The 20,285-nt window shown below is 36.5% G+C and overlaps 1 protein-coding gene across 1 annotated transcript in view; it reads left to right on the forward strand.

Annotated features, from left to right (window-relative positions):
• Nucleotides 1-19,348: 19,348 nt before the first annotated feature.
• The window catches only part of tub (TUB bipartite transcription factor), a 32,749-nt gene continuing 31,812 nt past the window's right edge, over nucleotides 19,349-20,285 (forward strand). Inside the window, exon 1 of the mRNA XM_079437984.1 lies at nucleotides 19,349-19,791. Within this exon, the coding sequence (XP_079294110.1) occupies nucleotides 19,754-19,791 (38 nt within the window). The 5' untranslated portion in view covers nucleotides 19,349-19,753. The remainder of the gene's footprint in view (nucleotides 19,792-20,285) is intronic.

Below are 20,285 nucleotides of genomic sequence, written 5' to 3' on the forward strand. Positions count from 1 at the left end.
TGCCATCTAGTGGTTTAGATGAAAATAATAACAAAGGCGTCTTTTACCCCGGGGCGCCTTTGGCTCCGTTGTACCCTATGTGTGAAGGCATGGAGGAGTGAGCGATTAGTGGATGTTGATGGAGTAAAGCTGTAGGCTCTAAATGGGTTAGTAGGCTTGCTGAGTAAAAAAATAAAAACTGACACAATATTTAACTATAATCTTTTCTGCATGTCAGGATGTTGTGGCATTCGGTATGTAAATAGTGCCTAGTTGAGCTTGTGCTGTGTGGAAGAGATTCAGATAACTTATTATTACGCTTAGAAAATTGTACAAAAAAAAATATTGTTTATGTTGTTGTATAGCCTATTTATCTTTATATCAAAATGAGAAGATGAAAACATTTCAGATATGCTTTCACGGTGCCACGTTGTGGTGAAACTCCTGAGACCTTTATTGAAGATTAGTGCTCCATCTTGTGGCTACTTATAGTAGCTTAAATCAATAGGCCATGGTTGGCATGTTTGCTTTTTTTAAAGCAACATTAAAATGTCCAGTTTTTTTCTCCAGTGAGTGACTCTTTTTGGAGGGTTCTTGTTAAACAGGAAAATTATTTAGCTTTTAACCTGTCTGCTCCTGTCATGTCACAGCTCAGCATTGTTGCTTGGGAAATCCAGTGGCGGAGCCAGGATATTTTCATAGGGGTGGCACAGAAATCTTCATTATTTCAATATAAAAATGTGGTTGACTATAAAGTACTAGATTATTTTAGTGCCTAAAACACACCTGGTTACAATTAATTTCTACTTAATTGTAATTGAGATATTTGTGAATTATTATATCAAGTAATAAATACTGAGTGAATATGACCATTTTTGTATTATTCCTCACCTCCAGGTATTTTAATAAAGGGGCTCACTATAGCTGTATTGCTCTGTCAGTTTGGTTTTGGTTCTCAACACCCCCAAAAACTTGTTCTCTAACATTACACACTCAAGGATGAGACATGCAGTTAGTGATAAGAATGTGAAAAAGGCCGGAAGCACATAAATGCCAGAATGTAAAATGAGTTATTTTTTGCATTTAAATGGTTTCATTTTCGTTTGTACTTTTAAAATTAATGAAAAAAATAGCACATTTTCTAGTATAAGTGCACTGTGCTCGCATTTACTTGTGCATTAAATTACAAATTAAAATACATATCAGCTTGCACCTTATTGTGATCTGGAATTGCATGATATTTAGCATGATGCTTATATTTTAGTATGCATTTGAGAGACGTTCTGAAATGTAATGCATGCATGCATGCACAGTTTGCAGCTTTAATCGCCTTTTTGGTAATTTCATGACTTAACTGACGACATAACTACGTTGTATGCTCATCGTTTCTTGTGCGCTTATTATGATATATTTATGATGCTTATTATTTAGAGCGTGCGCCGTGAGCACAACGTCTGACAGGACAGGAAAGTTTGTTTTCCTGACATATAGCCTAACGGCATCTCATTGTTCTACTGAAGATCATTTGGCTGGTGTACCTTTTCCGCGCTCATTTGACTCGCACCTGGCGCTGAGGCAAAGCTGAAGTGATATGTGGATGCAAAAAAAAAAGTTATTTATTAAAAAGTTAGTTATTATTTATTTATTAAAAGTTAGTTATTTTTTATTGAAAAAAAGCTATTGCTCATAGGTTGCCCTTTCATAGCCAAGGATGCCAGTTGTTTCTATAATACTATATATAGTATGGTTGTGTGTGTGTGTGTGTATATATATATATATATATATATATATATATATATAATTGTATATGTATATATTATCTTTTACTCATAATTTTTTATGACATGTTGAATCCAAGACACTGAAATATAAGGATATGAAAATGTTCACTTATATTTCAGTGTCTTGGATTCAATATGTCAGGGTATAAAAGGGTGCAATACCAAAGGTGTCCTCTTTTCCTGGACATGTCTTGGTTGGGATTTCTAAACTGCCTGAAATATCTAATGTAATACCATGTAAAATGGACATTTTAGCCAAAACATGAACTGATCTTGCATGAGGCCATTTTATGTTATTTCCCACTAGATGTCAGTGCAGATCCTTTCATTGAACTCCACATGCTGTGGCTTGTTTAATTAAGGAACACCAACTGGATGCTTTCCAAAATAGATCTGTTTTTTTTATATCTATATTTGATTATATATTTTTTTATATGGAAATGTAGTGTGTAGATGGTACATACACTCAAATGTATATCAGTATGTTTAGTTAGCAAACTCGTGTTGCTCTGCATTGCTCTTCTCTCTGTTCTCATGTTGTCTCTGGAGTGTAGTGATAAGGCATCTCTTTCATAGCTCATCGGCATATGTGAGTATGACTACAATAGCAGAGCTGATGGCCGCACATGATGTGCTCCATAGGCTGACACTGTGTTCCATTTTGCTCTGGCTTTTTTTTGGGAAGTAATTAGTGGCTTGTTGTTATGGTTGTGGGCTACAGAGTTGCGGTGCTTGTGTTAGATGAGGCAGCCAGACGTGGCAAAGACGTCATCTCATTAGTACTGTAGCAGTGTGAAATGCAGACACACTCACAGACGAGCATGCGTAATCATTGCTAAGAAATGTCAAAAAGTAACTTGTAATAATGCTGCGGTGTAATAATTGGGATTCTTTAGGTTAAAGCTCTGATTCAGTGACATTTAAGGAGGATTAGATGTGGTATATTGGTCCTGTAATTAAGGACTATGACGTGTCAACAGAAACACGGAAATGGCATGTTTTGAAAAATATGAATTTGGAAGTTGGTATTAATTATCTCGCAAATAAAGGGTGACATGTCCTGCTCATTTAAATGATTAAAATGTCTGCCTAACTGAAATAAAATAAGTTTAAGATGAAGTACTAAAATTATGAATTATTATTATTATTAAACCAAAATTAAAATGAAAGCTAAAAATATAATATTATAATTTTTTTTTTACATGTTTCATCATTTATTTATTATAAATTATTCAAGTTTAATTTATTTTCATTTAAGTTTTAGTATATAGTAATATTATTGATATGGAACATTATTACCTACTATTAAAGATTATTAAAATAATCTGCTTCACTGAATATTGTTTTATTTTCAGAATATCGTGATAATATAGCCATTTGTTTTTTTCATACTTATTGATCCTTTTGGTCTTCATCACATACTTTGATGTAATGACATTACCTTGACAACCATGCACCCATAGATGTTACCATGGAAACTAAAATTAGCTGCACCTTGGAGTGGCTCTTCTTTGTACTTGCCAAGTCAAAAAAAGAATAGGTTCATCAAGGTACAGAAGCAAGGGCAATGTTGTGTAAGTATCCATTTATATGTAATTTACACATTTATACATTTTTCAGAATTAAATCCATCATCTATGGTAAATTGATAGTGTCACAATGATTTATTGATTATAAGAACATTTCAGTAATCACGTTCTCATATTGATGAACTGAGCTTGACATCTATCCTTTGCATTGAGCAACAATGACAACAAATGCACTAAAATCCCTTTTCCTCTTTTGGATTTTGACTTGGAAATTTTTTAGCACAAGTTATTTAGGTCAGTAGTCATCACCTCACTGTATTGCTCATTAATGAGATTCTTCATGAGGTTTAAGCAGTGCAGAGTCTGTGTGGATTAAACTGACAATGAAAAATGAAGGTGATTTTAGCTGTGCCATTTGACAGAGCTCTGCGGTTGCATTGGGACTGTCAGATGAAATCACTGAGGTACATTCAGATTCAAAGCATTTTCTGAGAGTTTTCTGACACTAAAGATAGTGTCTTGAGTGATGCATGGCACATTGCTCATCACTCACCCTGAAAACACAATCTCTAGCTGTGTATCTAGAAGTAGGGAATATTGTTATTCTGAACATGTTTTGCTTTTTTTTTTTTACTAATAATGTGACACTGAGCCACCACAGATCCCTAAAGAAATGAACCCAAAAAAAAAAAAAAAAAATGAAAATTGACTCACCCTCAGGCCATTCAGGATTTAGCACTTCACTTGCTCACCAATGGATCCTCTGCAGTGAGAGGGTGCAATGAGAATAAGAGTATATAAAACTATATATAGTCCAAAGAGCTGATAAAAAAAAAAAATCACAAGTAATCCACATGGTCCCAGTCATTCAACTGTACGGCCTTATAGGGGTCATCGGATTCTTTTGGGTTAATGAAAAGTCTATAACATACTTTGGTTAAAATTTCTCAATGCTAGTGTAAAAAACAGCTCCTTTACCCTGTCAAAATCAGCTCTGCTGACTCCGCCCCTCTCTTCCGTGGAGTGACGAGCAGACCATAGATATGTGTAGAATCCCTATTCGACCGCTCCAGATACATTGACGCGTCAACCATCTCGCATTCATCATAATAATCAGTGAATATTCAAAGATATACAAGCGTATAACTTGCTGCTGTAGACACACACACTCAATGCGCTCAAAGATTCGCAGACCGTTCCAAAAATGGCGGATGGCTTTTTTGGCTTACGTATAGCGGCCCATAGAAACAGTCCATTATGAGGCATCTAGGTGTATATATCTATGGAGCATACTAAACTTCAGCCGCGAAACTGGCTAACTAGCACATTATAAAGAAAGGCAATTTGCAAAGATTAATAAAAACCCTTATATTCCGTTCTTCTGTAGATAAAGCTAGATCACGAATGATTCGGGCGAACATAGACACATTTATGTAGATTGGGGATCGGCGCATTCACTTCAAAGCAAAAGTAATGTTAATCTTCTGCATCTTCAGCGGCTCAGATGTCGGGCGTAACTGACGACTGCTATATTCATTATTACATCCAACAACTAAACACTTCAATCGCTTAATCAGAGACACCTCGTCTTCCCCTGCACCAGAGGCGGACAGCTCTCAGATCACTCAGGGCGGGTCTAAGGTAAAACGGTCTTGTCAATCAGCTATCGTGGGAGGGGCCTGTACAGAACTACATCATTCTGACTGGAACCTCAAAACAGCCTGATTTGAGAAAGGGGATTTTAAAACCGGGATTTAAAAAAAAACACTGGGTGGATTTTTATCATTATAGGATGGATGTGTACACACACTTCCAACACACATTTATGTTCAAACAACTTGTAAAATGAATTTAGCATCCATGACCCCTTTATGAAATCCATTTTATTTTTTCCCAAATTCTGTTTGTTTTAATTTTTCTAGACTGTTTTAATGGTCAAATTAAATTCTATTAATCAAAAAGCATGTCTAATTAACTGAAATCATGAAACTTACACAATTTAACAGCAATTTATTAAAAGTTTAACAAAAAAAATTATTTTTTTCTTCTCAAATTTAGTTTTATTTTTTACCAAATTCTGTTTTCAGTAAATTTTCTGGATTCCATTTTAATGGTTTCATAAAATTTTAATTATCAAAAAAATCTCTAAATAATTTATTTAAAAAAAACAATTTATTATCAGAAATATTGTGTTGTGTATTTACATTTTTCTGGTAAATAAGTTCTGGCTGAAAACACTGAGCATCACGGGCTCTGCAGTAGGCTATGAGAAGTAAACGAAACTGTGCATATGGGCTATTCATTCACACAGAGATGCGCAGAACATGCAGGATTCATATTTAAATGGTATTTTGCAGCTTAATATTCACAGACACTTGTCCATATCGCGTTTAAGTGTACTTACCTACTTTTGATTTATTCATCCAAAATTTGTCAAATTCTGTGACATTCTGTGTTATACAGTAAATTTTTATGACTGGATTCCGCATTTCCGTCCACGTTTTCTGCATTGTGGAAATAATAAGCAGGGGTGTCGTTTGGGCAGTGCACCTGGTGCAGTCACACCGGGCGCTGTGGCAAACAGACTGAGGGGGACCCTAACATGATTGCGAATGGACCGAGGGGGAACTATGGTTCCAATGAAGGTTCCAATGAAGAAACAAACTCATCTTGGATGACGCAAGGGTAAGTAAAGTTTTTGCAGATTTTCATTTTTGGGTGAACTATACCTTTAAGGAAACATCTTGTATATAGGACACATTTGGATCTACATTGTTTAGTTATCTGCAGCTACTGTTATCAGAAAGACAGATGGGATCTCTGCAGGTCTTCTGCACTAGTGGCTTGACCGTGCTGACATTTTCAACCCTGCATCATTTTCAATGCATGCACATATTTCACTCTGGTGCTGGAGTGAAGCTGGGGAATTGTGGGCTGCAGTGATGCTGTATTGCTCAAGAGTGCCGAGAGTAGTGTTGCAATGGGAGACAAGAATCACCTTGTGCCTTCTGGTTTCCACACCTGTGCTTTACATGACCACCGCAGCTGGTGTGTGTTACGCTGCTCCTTTGGTGAAATGGAAATTAACTTTCATTTAAAATGCTGGACACTGGTAGAAGAGAAGAAAGCCAAGTACTGTTACACTTTTGGTTGACTTTTTTAGCTACTAGAAATAGGATGGTAGCTGTGACTAAAATAAATTGAATCAGACTACTACCCTGTTGCACCCAGAGCAACATTTTATTGCTCAGAAATTGCTCATTAATGCCTCAGGAGACATAATTAAGTTCTTGGTTATGTTTCTTTTCATGTAAGTGTCAGCTTTGTCTCATATGTTTCTACTGAAGATCCCAGGAGAAACAAAAATAGACACAAATGAGATAATGATAGAATTAGACTTCATGTAAGATCGCAACGTTTGGTGTAATTGAAAATCATCACAGTTTGTGACATTCTTCTGAAAGTCTAGAGCAGGAGTTTTCAATGTTTCCAGAGTTTCCGGTTTGTAGATCTAACAGTAATACTAGATAAAAAAAGGGGGAAAAAATTGTTATTTTGCAGAAAATATTTACACATATTTACATTTTTTAATAGTACAGTTTTATAGTGTAATTTTATATATATTTTTATAAATGGGTCTCAATGTGCATAAAAATATGTTCAAACGTTTGGGGTCAATAAAATTTATTTTGAAATAAATTAATAATTTTATTCAGCAGTTGATAAGAAATGATGCCAATATAATTTATAATGTAACAAAAGATTGCAGGGAACATTTGGGGCTCTGTAGAATCAAACAGCTGAGAAACAACACAATTAGGGCAAAGTCTCCATTTCCTCTCAATTTAATCTCATTTTATCTAGAAGGAAAAACGTTTTTTCTTTTGTGTGCGCTTATAGGTGGAGTATGGTGGAGATCTGGAATTATCTATACAGCTGATCTGCATATAGTCACCAGTGTGAGAATATTCTGCAGTACACGGCACACAGACGTGAGACGCCCCATTACTGCATCACCCCTCATTAGCATGAAGGGATATCTGGTCATGAGAGTTCACGGCATCATACTTGCCTTCAAGCGTAAACACTCATTCATACATGTTACGTAAGTTCTGTTGCAGAACTGGGGCAAGTGCTTGTGCGCAGTCATTAACCCTGAGGTTCCAGCCATCCGTGTGCCACTCTTCCCCTTGTCTGAACTACTGCACTGAAATATTTGTGTTTATGAATTTTCATGTTACTTGCCTCAGAGGATCCTGGCACTGCTTTAGCTTGGCATAAATCCATTTCATTGGGTCTTCACCTGAAATCTCATTGACCTTTTTTGAAGCTCAGTTAGCTCAGAACAAATGGTACCAATGACCCTTTCCAACATTCAGAGCGTCGTGCCTCTAGGCAATTGTGAACTGTTGTTATACAGAGAGATCAAAGATAGAGCAAGCATGTGTTGGCAGATGTTAGACGTTTCTTAACGGGTTGGTTCAAGCTCAAATGAGCAACCTCAACCTCAAGTCTCCTATGCATATTAGAATGATTTCTGAAGAATCATGTGACACTGATGACTGATGACATGAGGTGGCCTAATGGCTGCTGAAAATTTAGCTTTTTTCATGTTTGTTCCATATTGAGGTCAGTTTTACTTTTGCATGTCAAAGTGAATGAGATGTGAGAGCCACAGTGGAAGGGAAGTGTATTGGTCATACAGGTTTGAAACTCATGACTGTGAATGAATGATTACAGAATTTACATCTTTTAAATGCAGTAGTGAATAGTCTGTTCATACTCTCTGTTCCCCAAGGAACATCTTTAGCTTATTAGCCATGTCATAGCTCTCTCTAGAGCTGAAGCATGTTTCTAATCTGGGCGCTCTGCTCCACTAAATGAATTGAATGAGGGAGCAGGTGATTTGGGATAAAGCCCTGACCTCATTAAGAGACCTAATGTAGACTTCTTGTTGAATTATCACCAGTCTGACAGAAAATATACAGTGTTGACAAAATAACTACAACCGGAATTCTGGAAATGTTAGGGACGTTTTTTTAAATTTGAATAAAACGAAAACTAAAAGAATTTCAAATCACATGAGCCAATATGTCAGTCACAATAGAACATAGATAACATAACAAATGTTTAAACTGAGAAATTTTACAATTTTATGCACAAAATTAGCTCATTTCGCATTTGATGCCTGCTACAGGTCTCAAAACAGTTGGGACGGGGACATGTTTACCATGGTATGGCATCTCCTCTTCTTTTCAAAACAGTCTGAAGACGTCTGGGCATCGAGGTTATGAGTTTCTGGAGTTTTGGTGTTGGAATATAGTCCCATTCTTGCCTTGTATAGGTTTCCAGCTGCTGAAGAGTTTGTGGTCATCTTTGATGCATTTTTCATTTAATGATGTGCCAATTCAGCACCCGGACTCTTCTACTACGAAGTCATGCTGTTGTAATAGCTGCAGTATGTGGTTTTGCATCATCCTGCGGACATGGCATCTGTGATTTCCAACAAGAATGTCAAATTTGGACTCGTCTGACCATAGAACACTTTTCCACTTTGAAACAGTCCATTTTCACTGTTCTCCATCACCGATGGAGTTTTGGTTCCTTGCCGCTGTCGCCTCTGGCTTGCTTAGTTGGGGACGCTTCATTTCCAGCAATATCGCCGACCTTACTGCAAAGACACTATTTAAACTTATTGACACATTATTTTCCTTTTGTGATATTGTGCAGTGCTTTGACACAATTTGCATTGTAAAAAGCGCTATATAAATAAAGGTGACTTGACTTGACTTGACTTTTTAAATGAGCCTTGGCTAGGGATGCATCAATCCGATACTCAGGATCGGTATTGGCTCCGATACTGACATTTTCTGTCATATCGGGTATCAGTCAGATGAGACCAATCCAAATCTGATATTGTGCGTATACTATTCTGTTTTATTGTTAAGCCCCATATGAGCACAAAAACATTATAAAGCACCATAAATTCAAAGTCCAAGTGTTCTGAAGCCGTTCCATAGTTTAATGTGAGGTACGGATGAATATTTAAGTCATTCAATTCAAGTTCACGTAAACTCTTCTCTCCACTACAGCTGTCTGTCATGCTCCATTCAGTGTTCAAACTGCGTGTTGCGTTCAGTTGTGACAGTCAATTCGATGAAACTCTCTCCAAGAGCGCACAGTAACTGAAATTTAAAACTGTTAAAAGAAAAGGCTCAATAAATTATCTCACATTAATAAACTATGCATGAATATCTCTTGTGCTCTGAACTTCTCTACGCTGCACGCTGTGACTCCATGTTGCTTCAAGCGCATCATTCTGTGCACGGGATGCTCATAAGTGCTTTGTGCCGCTCTGTATTGGACCTTTTCGTAGTATAACACTTTTGCGCAATGAAAGATTATTTATAGCATTTCTTGTTCTGTCCTGTAAGGCTGTTAATAATCTAATGTATAGCACAGTAATGGAGGCAGTAGCATATGATAGATAGGACTCCTCTATCATATGTTGCTGCCTTCATTACTCTATTTAATATAAAATTTTAAGAAATGCCTTTCAATTTTATAGTTTATATTTATATGTAAATACATTTACTTGTATGTATTTTACAACAATGCAAAGATCAATGTGTAACATTTTACCTAGTCCTACGCTTATTCACTTTTATTTGTTCCCCACTAAATAGCCTAATGTTATTTCACTAAATGTTTAGATTTTATGAAATTGTACACGCATGATTTTTCTAGAATAACTTTTGCTGCTAAATTATCCATTAACCTAGTTTATAATAGTATTTTTGCCACAGATTAGGATTATATATTTATTCACTTGTTATTTTTCATTAAAATTTAATTAAAATGAAGTCTATATTTAGTAGATTGTGTTTAACACACAAAAGAGTGACGAATAGGTCAATACACATAAGTATAGAAATTCTACACTGATTTAAAAAAAAACTGCGCTGGGATCGGAATCGGCTGATAATAATTTTCTGGATCGGATCTGAAAAAATGGTATCATTGCATCTCTAGCCTAGCCCTAGCCACAGGACACGACGGCGCTTCTGGACCATGTTCACATATGGCTTCCTTTTTGCATGATAGACTTTAGCTGGCATCTGCAGATGGCACGGCGGATTGTGTTTACTGACAGTGGTTTCTGGAAGTATTCCTGGGCCCATTTAGTAATGTCAATGACAGAATCATGCCGATGAGTGATGCAGTGTCGTCTGAGGGCCCGACGACCACGGGCATCCAGCAAAGGTCTTCGGCCTTGTCCCTTACGCACAGAGATTTCTTCAGTTTCTCTGAATCTTTTGATGATGTTATGCACTGTAGATGATGAGATTTGCAAAGCCTTTGCAATTTGACGTTGAGGAACGTTGTTTTTATAGTATTCCACAATCTTTGTATGCACTCTTTCACAGATTGGGGAGCCTCTGCCCATCTTTACTTCTGAGAGACTCTCCAAGACATCCCTTTTATAGCTAATCATGTTACAGACCTGATGTCAATGAACTTAAGTAGTTGCTAGATGTTCTCTCCGCCGAATCTTTTCAAAATGTCTTACTTTTTCAGCTCTTTGTTGCCCCCGTGCCAACTTTTTTGAGACCTGTAGCAGGCATCAAATTTGAAATGAGCTCATTTAGTGGATAAATGTGTAAAATTTCTGTTTAAACATTTGTTATGTTCTCTATATTCTATTGTGAATAAAATATTGGCTCATGTGATTTGAAAGTCTTATAGTTTTCATTTTATTCAAATATAAAAAATGTCCCAACATTTCCGGAATTCGGGTTGTATATTATGCACATCACATAAGTTTAATGCAGTAGCGCAGTTCAATAAATATACAAATCTCACCTGAGCATTTGTGTAATACAGTGTGGACATTCAGGGAGAAGGCTGTTTTTGATAAACAATTGATTTTGTTATTAAACTGCTCCATAAATATCTGACAGTCTGTTGTAAAGAAAGTAAGTACAAAGCTAAGAAGCCTAATAACAGAAGTAATCTTAAAAAAAAACTTACTATCAGGAAGATGTAGTATAGAAGATATTTCTGTCTTAAGTTAATATATTTCATTCTATTTGAAGTGTCTGTTAGCATTCTCATTCATTTCAATAACAGCTGTGTGGCTGTTATCAATTTTAATAATAAATGTTATTAAAGATAAGATATTGAAGATTTTGATTCAAGCAAAACCTCATACTTTTGAATAGGTATACTTTAGTGATCAAATTCCTTTAAGTAATACATTTTTAATGAAATGAACTGCCCTGCAGAAGATTTTGTAATACTCCACTAGAGCATATATAAAATTGTTGACAAAAGGAATTTGAGATTTGTCTTGGACTTGGACAAAATATCTTCTTGGCTATAATATAGTTAAATATTTAAATGTTCCTTGCAAAAAAAAGCAGACTGATACTTTTGAATAGTCATCAGTGCAGAAAGATGTTTTTTTGCTGCTAGATGGTGTAGTTACGCTTTCTACCAGCAGAAGTTAATGCAGCCATGCTAACCAAACCTTGACCCCTGTGGACATGAATTAGTCATTTAGACCAGATAGGGTGCAGAACAAGGAGTTAAGGACTGTCTGTCCTTTTAAGTGTTATGTATTTTTCTTCCCTTGCTCCTCCAGTGTCTCTTTTATGGTGAGTAATCTGTGAATGAGATCTAAATGTCACCCAATGGGTCTGCTCAGGCATGAGCTGTTATTTCCCTCATTGGGAATCGATGCAGCCCATCAGCCAACATTTCTTGTACTTCCTCTTTGCTATTCCCCCTCTCTTTCTCTTCTTCACCACATGAAGATTTACTCCTCGGTTTGGAATAAAGACTCCTCTGTTTGTATAGACCCTTCCCTACAAACTGCCCAGCTGCCCATCTGGGATTTCCAGCCACTGCTAATGCAATCTCAATTAGATGTCAGTAAATATTTATCTTCACAATTGTGGCCGTAATCACAAAAGGTCTGTATCTCATTGAGAACCACTGCCGTCTCACTGGTTTTTAATGAAGAGGTCATCAGATTGTTTTAAATTAGAACTGATGGGCTTGAAATCGCTTGTGCTTCTGTGATCTAGTTTTTGCCTGAATCTCTGAGCTATTGACATAAAAAGAGGAGACAGAAAGCCTTGAAGAGTATTATGGCGTTTAAGTTTCTTTTTTGGGGGGTTTCTTGTGATTTTAATGTAATTTTGTGAATCTACGTCTCATTAAAAAAGCAAGCCTGAAATGACTGGAACATCAATTGATCGCCCAATTAAAATGGAAAACCTTGGGATTGGTTTAGAATAGCGTGCAGAAGCAGGAATATATAATGTAATCAAAAAGGACGTCAGGTTGTGTCGTCAGATGTGCTGCCTCCAGAGTCACTTCACTAGATCTTAAGATGAGCATGAGAGACTCTACAACTCCCTATAGTCCAAGAATTTATTTTACTAGTCGAACCACATTTGGGAAAAATCACAGACCTTTCCTTTTAAGCTTTCCTTTACAAGTCAAATCTTTTTTTAAGGCCCTGCCTGATCCAATTTATTATTATTATTATTATTATTATTCAATTTTACAGATTTCACTGTTCATTTTCTGTTGCTAATAAAAGTAGTTGCCTATATGAAGTTTTTTTATAAAACTTACATAACATAATTTAAACTTTAAAAATATTGTCAATTTACATTTATATAGCACATTTAAAGCAATTCTATTATTTTAAATGTTGACTCTTCCTAAAAAATAAACTTTGAGCAAAACCATATTCAAAGATACTTGACAGATACTGTGCCAAAGCATAATAGCCCAAAACAACTTTAAAGACCTTTTATGTCAGAATAAGAAGTTTAAATATATATTTTTAAAACTACACATTTGTGACCACGATAATAGCAAGACAGTTTTGCTAATGCAATATCACGGTATTTATAATATTGTTACATCCCTATAATATGTAAATGTATTTGTTGTATACTGAGTATTAAACATATGTATTTCAAATACATTTGATTATATTTGTTTTACATAGGGCAGAACAGGTGAATTTATTTATTTATTTATTGCCATTTGATAGTCAAGATAGCATAAGAACGTGATGCACACATACTTTCTTTTCAATGACAGTGTCATTTGAAAGAATAAGAAAGAAAGATCTTACACACACGCACACACACACACAAAGCAGTGTGGATTTATGTTCATTCATCAGTGACCGTTGGCACCTCGTGTCCTGCATGGCTGATGGAGGCTCTGCATTATTAACAAAGCTCTTCATACTCTGGCTCTGCAGCTGCCCGCATGCCGGCCTTGGCAATGCTAGCTAGCCCCATACTACACAGAGACCCCCTGTCATAACCCTTCTCAGCACTGAAGCGCTACAGTGCATCAAAACATCCAATATCTACTTAGCATTTGTGCCAGTGTTACACTTTATTGACTCTTTTTGGGATTCGGCCAATCAAGTTAGCAGCGTGCGTGTGCTGTTAGCACAGCTTGATGGTGGGCTACATAATTTTAGGCATGGTGGCCGTAGGTTGCACTAATGGATCTGCCCAGGCAATGAGCTCAGTGTAGTTTGACTTCAAACGGCTTGCAGCACCATCAAATATTTACCAACCATGCTGCTTTTCCACCTGCTCTCCCTCTGCTGGAGCGTAACGAAGTGCGTATGATCCAGCAACATCCCACCATGTTCGCTGTTTTTGACCGCTGCTAGGATGAATGTTGACCTCGGCCACCTGCAGGGACAGTTTGCAGATCTCTGACGAATGGTTTTGGCCACCAAATAGGATGTGATAGTATCAGTTTCTTTTTTGAGCACCAGATGAAAGCAGGTCAGACGTCTGTCTGATCTTTGCCTTCAGTTCTTTTGTCTGAAAGCAAAACTAGCAGCGGCTTTCCTCCTTTCAGAGCCATACTTTAACATGCTGACATGATCATTAAAGGGGTGGTTGATTGCTAGTTCACTTTTTTAACGTTAGTGTGTAATGTTGCTGTTTGAGCATAAACAATATCTGCAACGTTACGAAGCTGAAAGTTCAATGCAAACAGAGATATTGTCTTTTAAAATTCTGGCAGTTTAATGCCTACAAAACGACTACAACGAGGGTCCGTTACGTCACGAACCCAGATAAACCCTGCCCCCGGGAACATGCAGCAAAGGGGACGAGGCCATGCTGCGCTGCTTTAGTGAAGAGGAAGAGAAAACTAGGGGTGCACGTATAAATCTACTCATATATGAATCACGATTCTGTCTTCTAAGGATTCTAATGGATTCACAAGTTTCAAAATCAATGTTCTAAAACAGTGGCTCTTAATACTGTCGCTCGCGTTTCCCTGCTCTGCACACGCTCTGCATCTCTCTCTCTCTCTCTCTCATTCAGATCGTCAGACCAGCTCCAAAAAACTATTCCAATTTTACACTTATTTTCACATAGTATTGAGAAGCGTTATACATTGACGTGTGTGCGGTTGCCATAGTGTATTAAAGCTTTAATCAGAATAAAACCGTATATTAAAACCAACAAAGTAGCATTTACAGCATATCTAAAAGTTTCTGCATGATCCTCATCACTAATATCCTCTGTGTCTCAATCGGGCTCAAATTGATAAGCAATATAGGTGACGCCACAACCGGAGCACATGTCGCTGAGGTGAGGGGCGGGACGTTTAGACATGCACTAGAGGCGGTTTAGCCAATCACAACACACTGTACCAGCTAACCAATCTGAGCCCATCGTGGTTTTCTGAGGGAGGGGCTTCATAAAAGCATGAAATGATCAGCATGTTTATCAGAGAAGGGACAGAGCGGTGTGGAATAAAGGGAAATTATGTGAAAAATAATGCGTTTTTTTTTTTTTTTTTTTTAAACGAAGCATTAACATGTTAGACTGCCTTTGGGAAATTGTTGTTTCTCTGTGCGGTCAGAGCTCCTATGAGAAGTAAACCACACAAGAGAGATTGAAACTGACACCACAGATTCACTCCATCTCTCTTTCTCTGACATGCTAAATTGTAACATTTTGATCTATATCACATGCTTAGGTACGGTAGTTTGCCATATCCAGCTCTAAATTGACACCATCATTTTATAAAACATTTATTTATTATTTACGTATGCATGTGTGTATCCCACAGTAAAAAATAAATATTTAAAATACATTCATTTCATACTAAGTATAGTTCAAATCTATTAACATATTTATATTTACATTACATTTAGTCATTTAGCAGACGCTTTTATCCAAAGCGACTTACAAATGAGGACAACAGAAGCAATCAATTGTAGTATTAAAACCATTAAAAAACAGATCCAAAACTCAAAGCTAAAACTTTATAAATACTACATATACACATTGTAAAAATAAAGAATTTAAATAAAAATAACAAATGCATACAACAAAATTTCAAAGCTTAACATTTAAATGAAAAACAAAAAAAAAAAAGCTAAAAACAATTCAAAATATTAAAGAACAAAAGGTATAGGAGTATAATAATGATTGTAACATAACACGAAGCCAAACACCCAAAAAAAACTACATATGTACAACCACAAACACATACATTTATAAATTCTATATATATATTATTTCTTTCCATTTAGTTTGTTGAAGTATTAAAATAACTCAGACATAATAAATATATACAGACTAAAATTAAAAAAACAAATACAAATCACGACAATAGTTTATCAGTAATCCTAAGAAATAACACTGCCAAACACACATGCTAAAAAAAACACAACTTACATACTCATCGTAAGAAATGGTTATAAAAACTGAAACATAAGTGAAACAAGTAGAAAAGAGGAGAAATAAAAAGCGATACTTATATCCTTTGCTGGTGTCCCTGCCCGGTAGAGTGGATGGTCTTTACACTCTTCGGTCTTCACATGAGGAGGCCTTCACGCGACGGCTGCCGCGGTAAACTGAGCTTTTTTATACCCGTCTAACAAAATACTAATTGAATTCAGCTGGACACACTTTCCTTATTTTCTTCCACAACAAATGGCCAAGCAAGCGCAGACACTGACAAGATACGCCATACAGAATGAGACTAAACGCGATATCAGCACGTCACCACACAGTAAACAATACAAGCATTTCCTAGCAACGACAACTGCGCTAAACACTAATGAGACAAGTCAATACACTTACGAGCTGCTTTTAACTTCCACTGATAAAGACTGCTTCTCTCAAAGAGTATTTCTTTACACTGTTTTCTGCTGGCGCTTGAACACACTTTCCTTATATTTTTCCACAACAAATGGTCAAGCAAGCGCAGACACTGACAAGATGCACCTTGATTACTGACATATTGCTCAAGACTTAGTGATACAAAAGTTTAATGACATTTTATTTGGAGTACTACTTGTGCACAATGCATATTTCTTAATATTAAGCCTAAAATGTGTTTTAATGCCACTATTGATGAGGACTGATTTTTGAATAATATCAGTCTTTAAGATATTAAATGCAAGATATCTTATAAATATATGAGGTGGCAAAAGGGGTAAAACCAGCACGGGCTAAAAGGCACAAATACTTCAGCTACAATAATGTTTTTTTTTTAATAATGTTAAAGTTAATACTTGTTCAAAACAATCACTTTAGCAAAGTTTGTACTATTTTCTGCTTATTTTGAAAAATAAAAGAATAAATTTTTGTTCAATAAATATACTGTGATTAAAATATGTTAATATAAAAAAATATTAATTTCAATATTGATTATTAATTAATTAAATATTAATATCATTTTAATAAGTAAAGATTCTGAAAGTATTGAAGGAGATCCAATAATAATTGAATATATATTTACAGTAGTAACAACAAATGATATTTTATTATATGATATGATTAATATTATGTTTTTAAATATGATGGTTTCATTCTAAACATGGTGATTATCTCTAATATGGACACCCAACATAATATATGATATTTACCATCTGAATCTAACCATGTCATGTCAACAAATAGAAAAGTCAGCCATCTAGGCCCATTAATGATCATGTTAATTACTGTGTGCCTTTAGCCCCAACAGCGGGGGCATTTTTTACCCCAAATACCATAATTTTGCATATTCTTTCGTTATTTAAAAACTGAAAAACTAAAAAAAGTTGCTTTAATTATCTTAAAACTGAAAATCAAAGAAGACCTTTGTCTCAAATATATGCATTAATTTTAGCGATTTTCATTTACTACTTAAATCTACAATATTTTTTAAAAAACATAAAATATTAGATCAAGTTAGCACAGAATCAACTTTGCACTGCTGCGATCTGACAAATAAACACGTGCATCTTGAAAAGTGGATGTTTTGGAAAGTGCTATGCCACGTTTTTGTGCCATCTAGTGGTCTGGATGAAAATAACATCAACGGCACCTTTTACCCCGGGGCACCTTTAGCCCCGTGGTACCCTACCAAAAGTACAATTGCAGGGTATTTTTTATTAAGTACATAAATATGTAAATGTATTTGTAGTATACGTAGTATGAAATAAATGCATTTCAAATACATTTTAGTATATTTATTTTTCACTAGGGTGTATACACACTGAAATTGACAATTTGGCAGGTTTAGTGTCATTAAATCTCTTAAAAGATATTCAGCTTTCTATAAAACACTTTTGAGCCATTTACCAGTAAGTAAACTAGATGTTTACAAGCAAAACTGTGTATTTATTTGAAATATTGGCTAGTCTGTAAATAGTCTGTGTGTGGGGTTTAAGTGGACTAAATGAATGGAAAAGTCCAGCATTTGTGGCCAGAGATAATCTGTCATTTTCACTGACCAAAATTACATACATGTATACATGAATTGTTCACAGTAAGATCAATAACATGCATTTAGAGGATATGGGTGAACATACTGTTTTCAGTAGAACCATTCACAGAGACCGCCATGCTTTTTGTGTTTTAAATATTTTTTACATCAAACTATCATTGTCAGATATTATCTGATAAAGCTGGCCCTATACAGCATATATTGAAACATGTACCATAAACAAACCACGACTGATCACTTTATATGTCATTCATCAGACTCTTCCTGTCTAAACAGGCTGTTCTTGTCTAGAATAAGCTGGGTGCTACTACATGAGATTTGTTTAATGCATGGTTATTTCCTAAAGTAATGTGCTGCAGTTTTACTTGTTTTCTTGCTGATTTTACTTATATTCAGATACTTTTAACTGGCAAAAACAGCACACACACAAAGCGCCAAGATCGTTTTACTGGTCAGGGAAGAGTGTGCGCGAAAGATGAGGGAGTCCAGAGGAGAGATGAAGAAGATGATATACAGTAAAACAGAATATGCTTCAGGCTGCATGAGGATATTACAGAGAAACATGACAGCTTGCAGGAGTGCGCTGGAGACAAATATGGAATGACAAATAATTCAAAACCATACAGGAAACTGAAGAACATTGTTCTTCATTTAGATTAAAGGTGTCACTGCTTCATGTTTGTTTAAAATGAGGATAAACATTGCTTACAAACTGCAGAAGAAGTCATGCATCGGTTTTGAATTCTGAATATGATTTTGGCATTAAAATACAACATCCACAATGGTGATGAGTTCATTTACCTTTGTTCTCGGCGGTGGCTAATGAAGGCGGTGTGATAATGCTGATATTAAAATATGTATATGAAGTCGGATCCTCATTTAGCTGAGTGAAGTACCAGGGGGACCAAAGAAAAAAAAGCGGAAAGCCAATAAACAAAGACAAAATGGTGTGCTGAGTTTGGATTCAGCATGTTAAATCAAAGACAATTACAATTGCGCTGCTCTGTCCCATGTTAATGAGCCCAGTGCTGAATGAAAGGATGAATAAATCATGGCTCAGAAAATGCATTTGAGGCTCCCGCTTTTCAGAGCCCCGTGTGTATCTGTGTGTGTGTGTGTGTGTGTGTGTGTTGATAGACCAGCAGAGCATCACGACAAACATCAAAGCAGCTAGACAAAAGGGATTCACTTTTATATGTTCTCTCCATCTTAGGGCTGTGTGTAAGGTTATAATGACAGTGGTCTGAAACAGAGAGAGCAAGTGAGAGAAAGAGAGAGAGAGAGAGAAGGGAGGGAAGGAGGCAGTCGGTACGAGGCGCAGTGAGCGAGAGGCACAGTACACAGAGCAGCTTATAAGACGATGACGAGAGACACACAGTGAAGGTGAACGGAAGAATAAAGCACGAGGGATTGTGAACAAACAGAAAGAAAACAGCACATGCCAAGGGAACTGGAGTCACAGCGAGGCTGCTGAGTCCGGCTCACAATGAAAAGGATCCGCTGCGGACTGCAGGCAGGAGCAGTGTGAATGGAAGGGACTGTAGATCTGTAGATAGGGGAGACAGAAGTGCAGGGGATGGTTGGGCTGCATGGGCTCTGTTGTTGGCATCGCTGCTGCTGTCCTACTCTGCTGCCGCTACCCTTCCCCCTGCGCTCTGAACCCCTTCAACACACACAGATATGAGCTCCAAACACTCATCTGACTGGATTCCTTACAGGTACATCTGTTTGTTGGTGAGAGAGTGAGCCGGTGTGTTTGGTTTTGAGAAGATAGGTGTCTTTGATGGGGGGGAAAGAGGTTGATGAATGGATAATGAATGGCTCGCGGACAGGGCTGCAAAAGGTGACAAAGGTGATTCTCTCGTCCTTGTCTGTACTCTGGTGTTTCTCGTGATGCTAGTTGAGTGCTCAGAGCTAGTTTGTGAGTGTCCGGTTGTGTAGTTGCTGCTGAGGTTTTGTTTATATCAGATGATCTGACATGAAAATTTATTACTGGGCTCAGCAATGAAGATGGCCCAACCGGAGCCAGTTGACGTAACTGTCACTGCTGCATTGTCACTATACCTTTTCTATGATGATCTTGTTTGTTTTTTGTATGCTTTGAGAACTTTTAGGACTCTAGCGGGCTACAATAGATGAGATTTTGTTAATATTCTTAGATTAATTTGTGATAGTTTTTGAAGTATGAGTTTTGCACTACATTTATTCTGAT

This window comes from Barbus barbus, assembly GCF_936440315.1.
Source record: "Barbus barbus genome assembly, chromosome: 2".
Classification (NCBI taxonomy): Eukaryota; Metazoa; Chordata; class Actinopteri; order Cypriniformes; family Cyprinidae; genus Barbus; species Barbus barbus.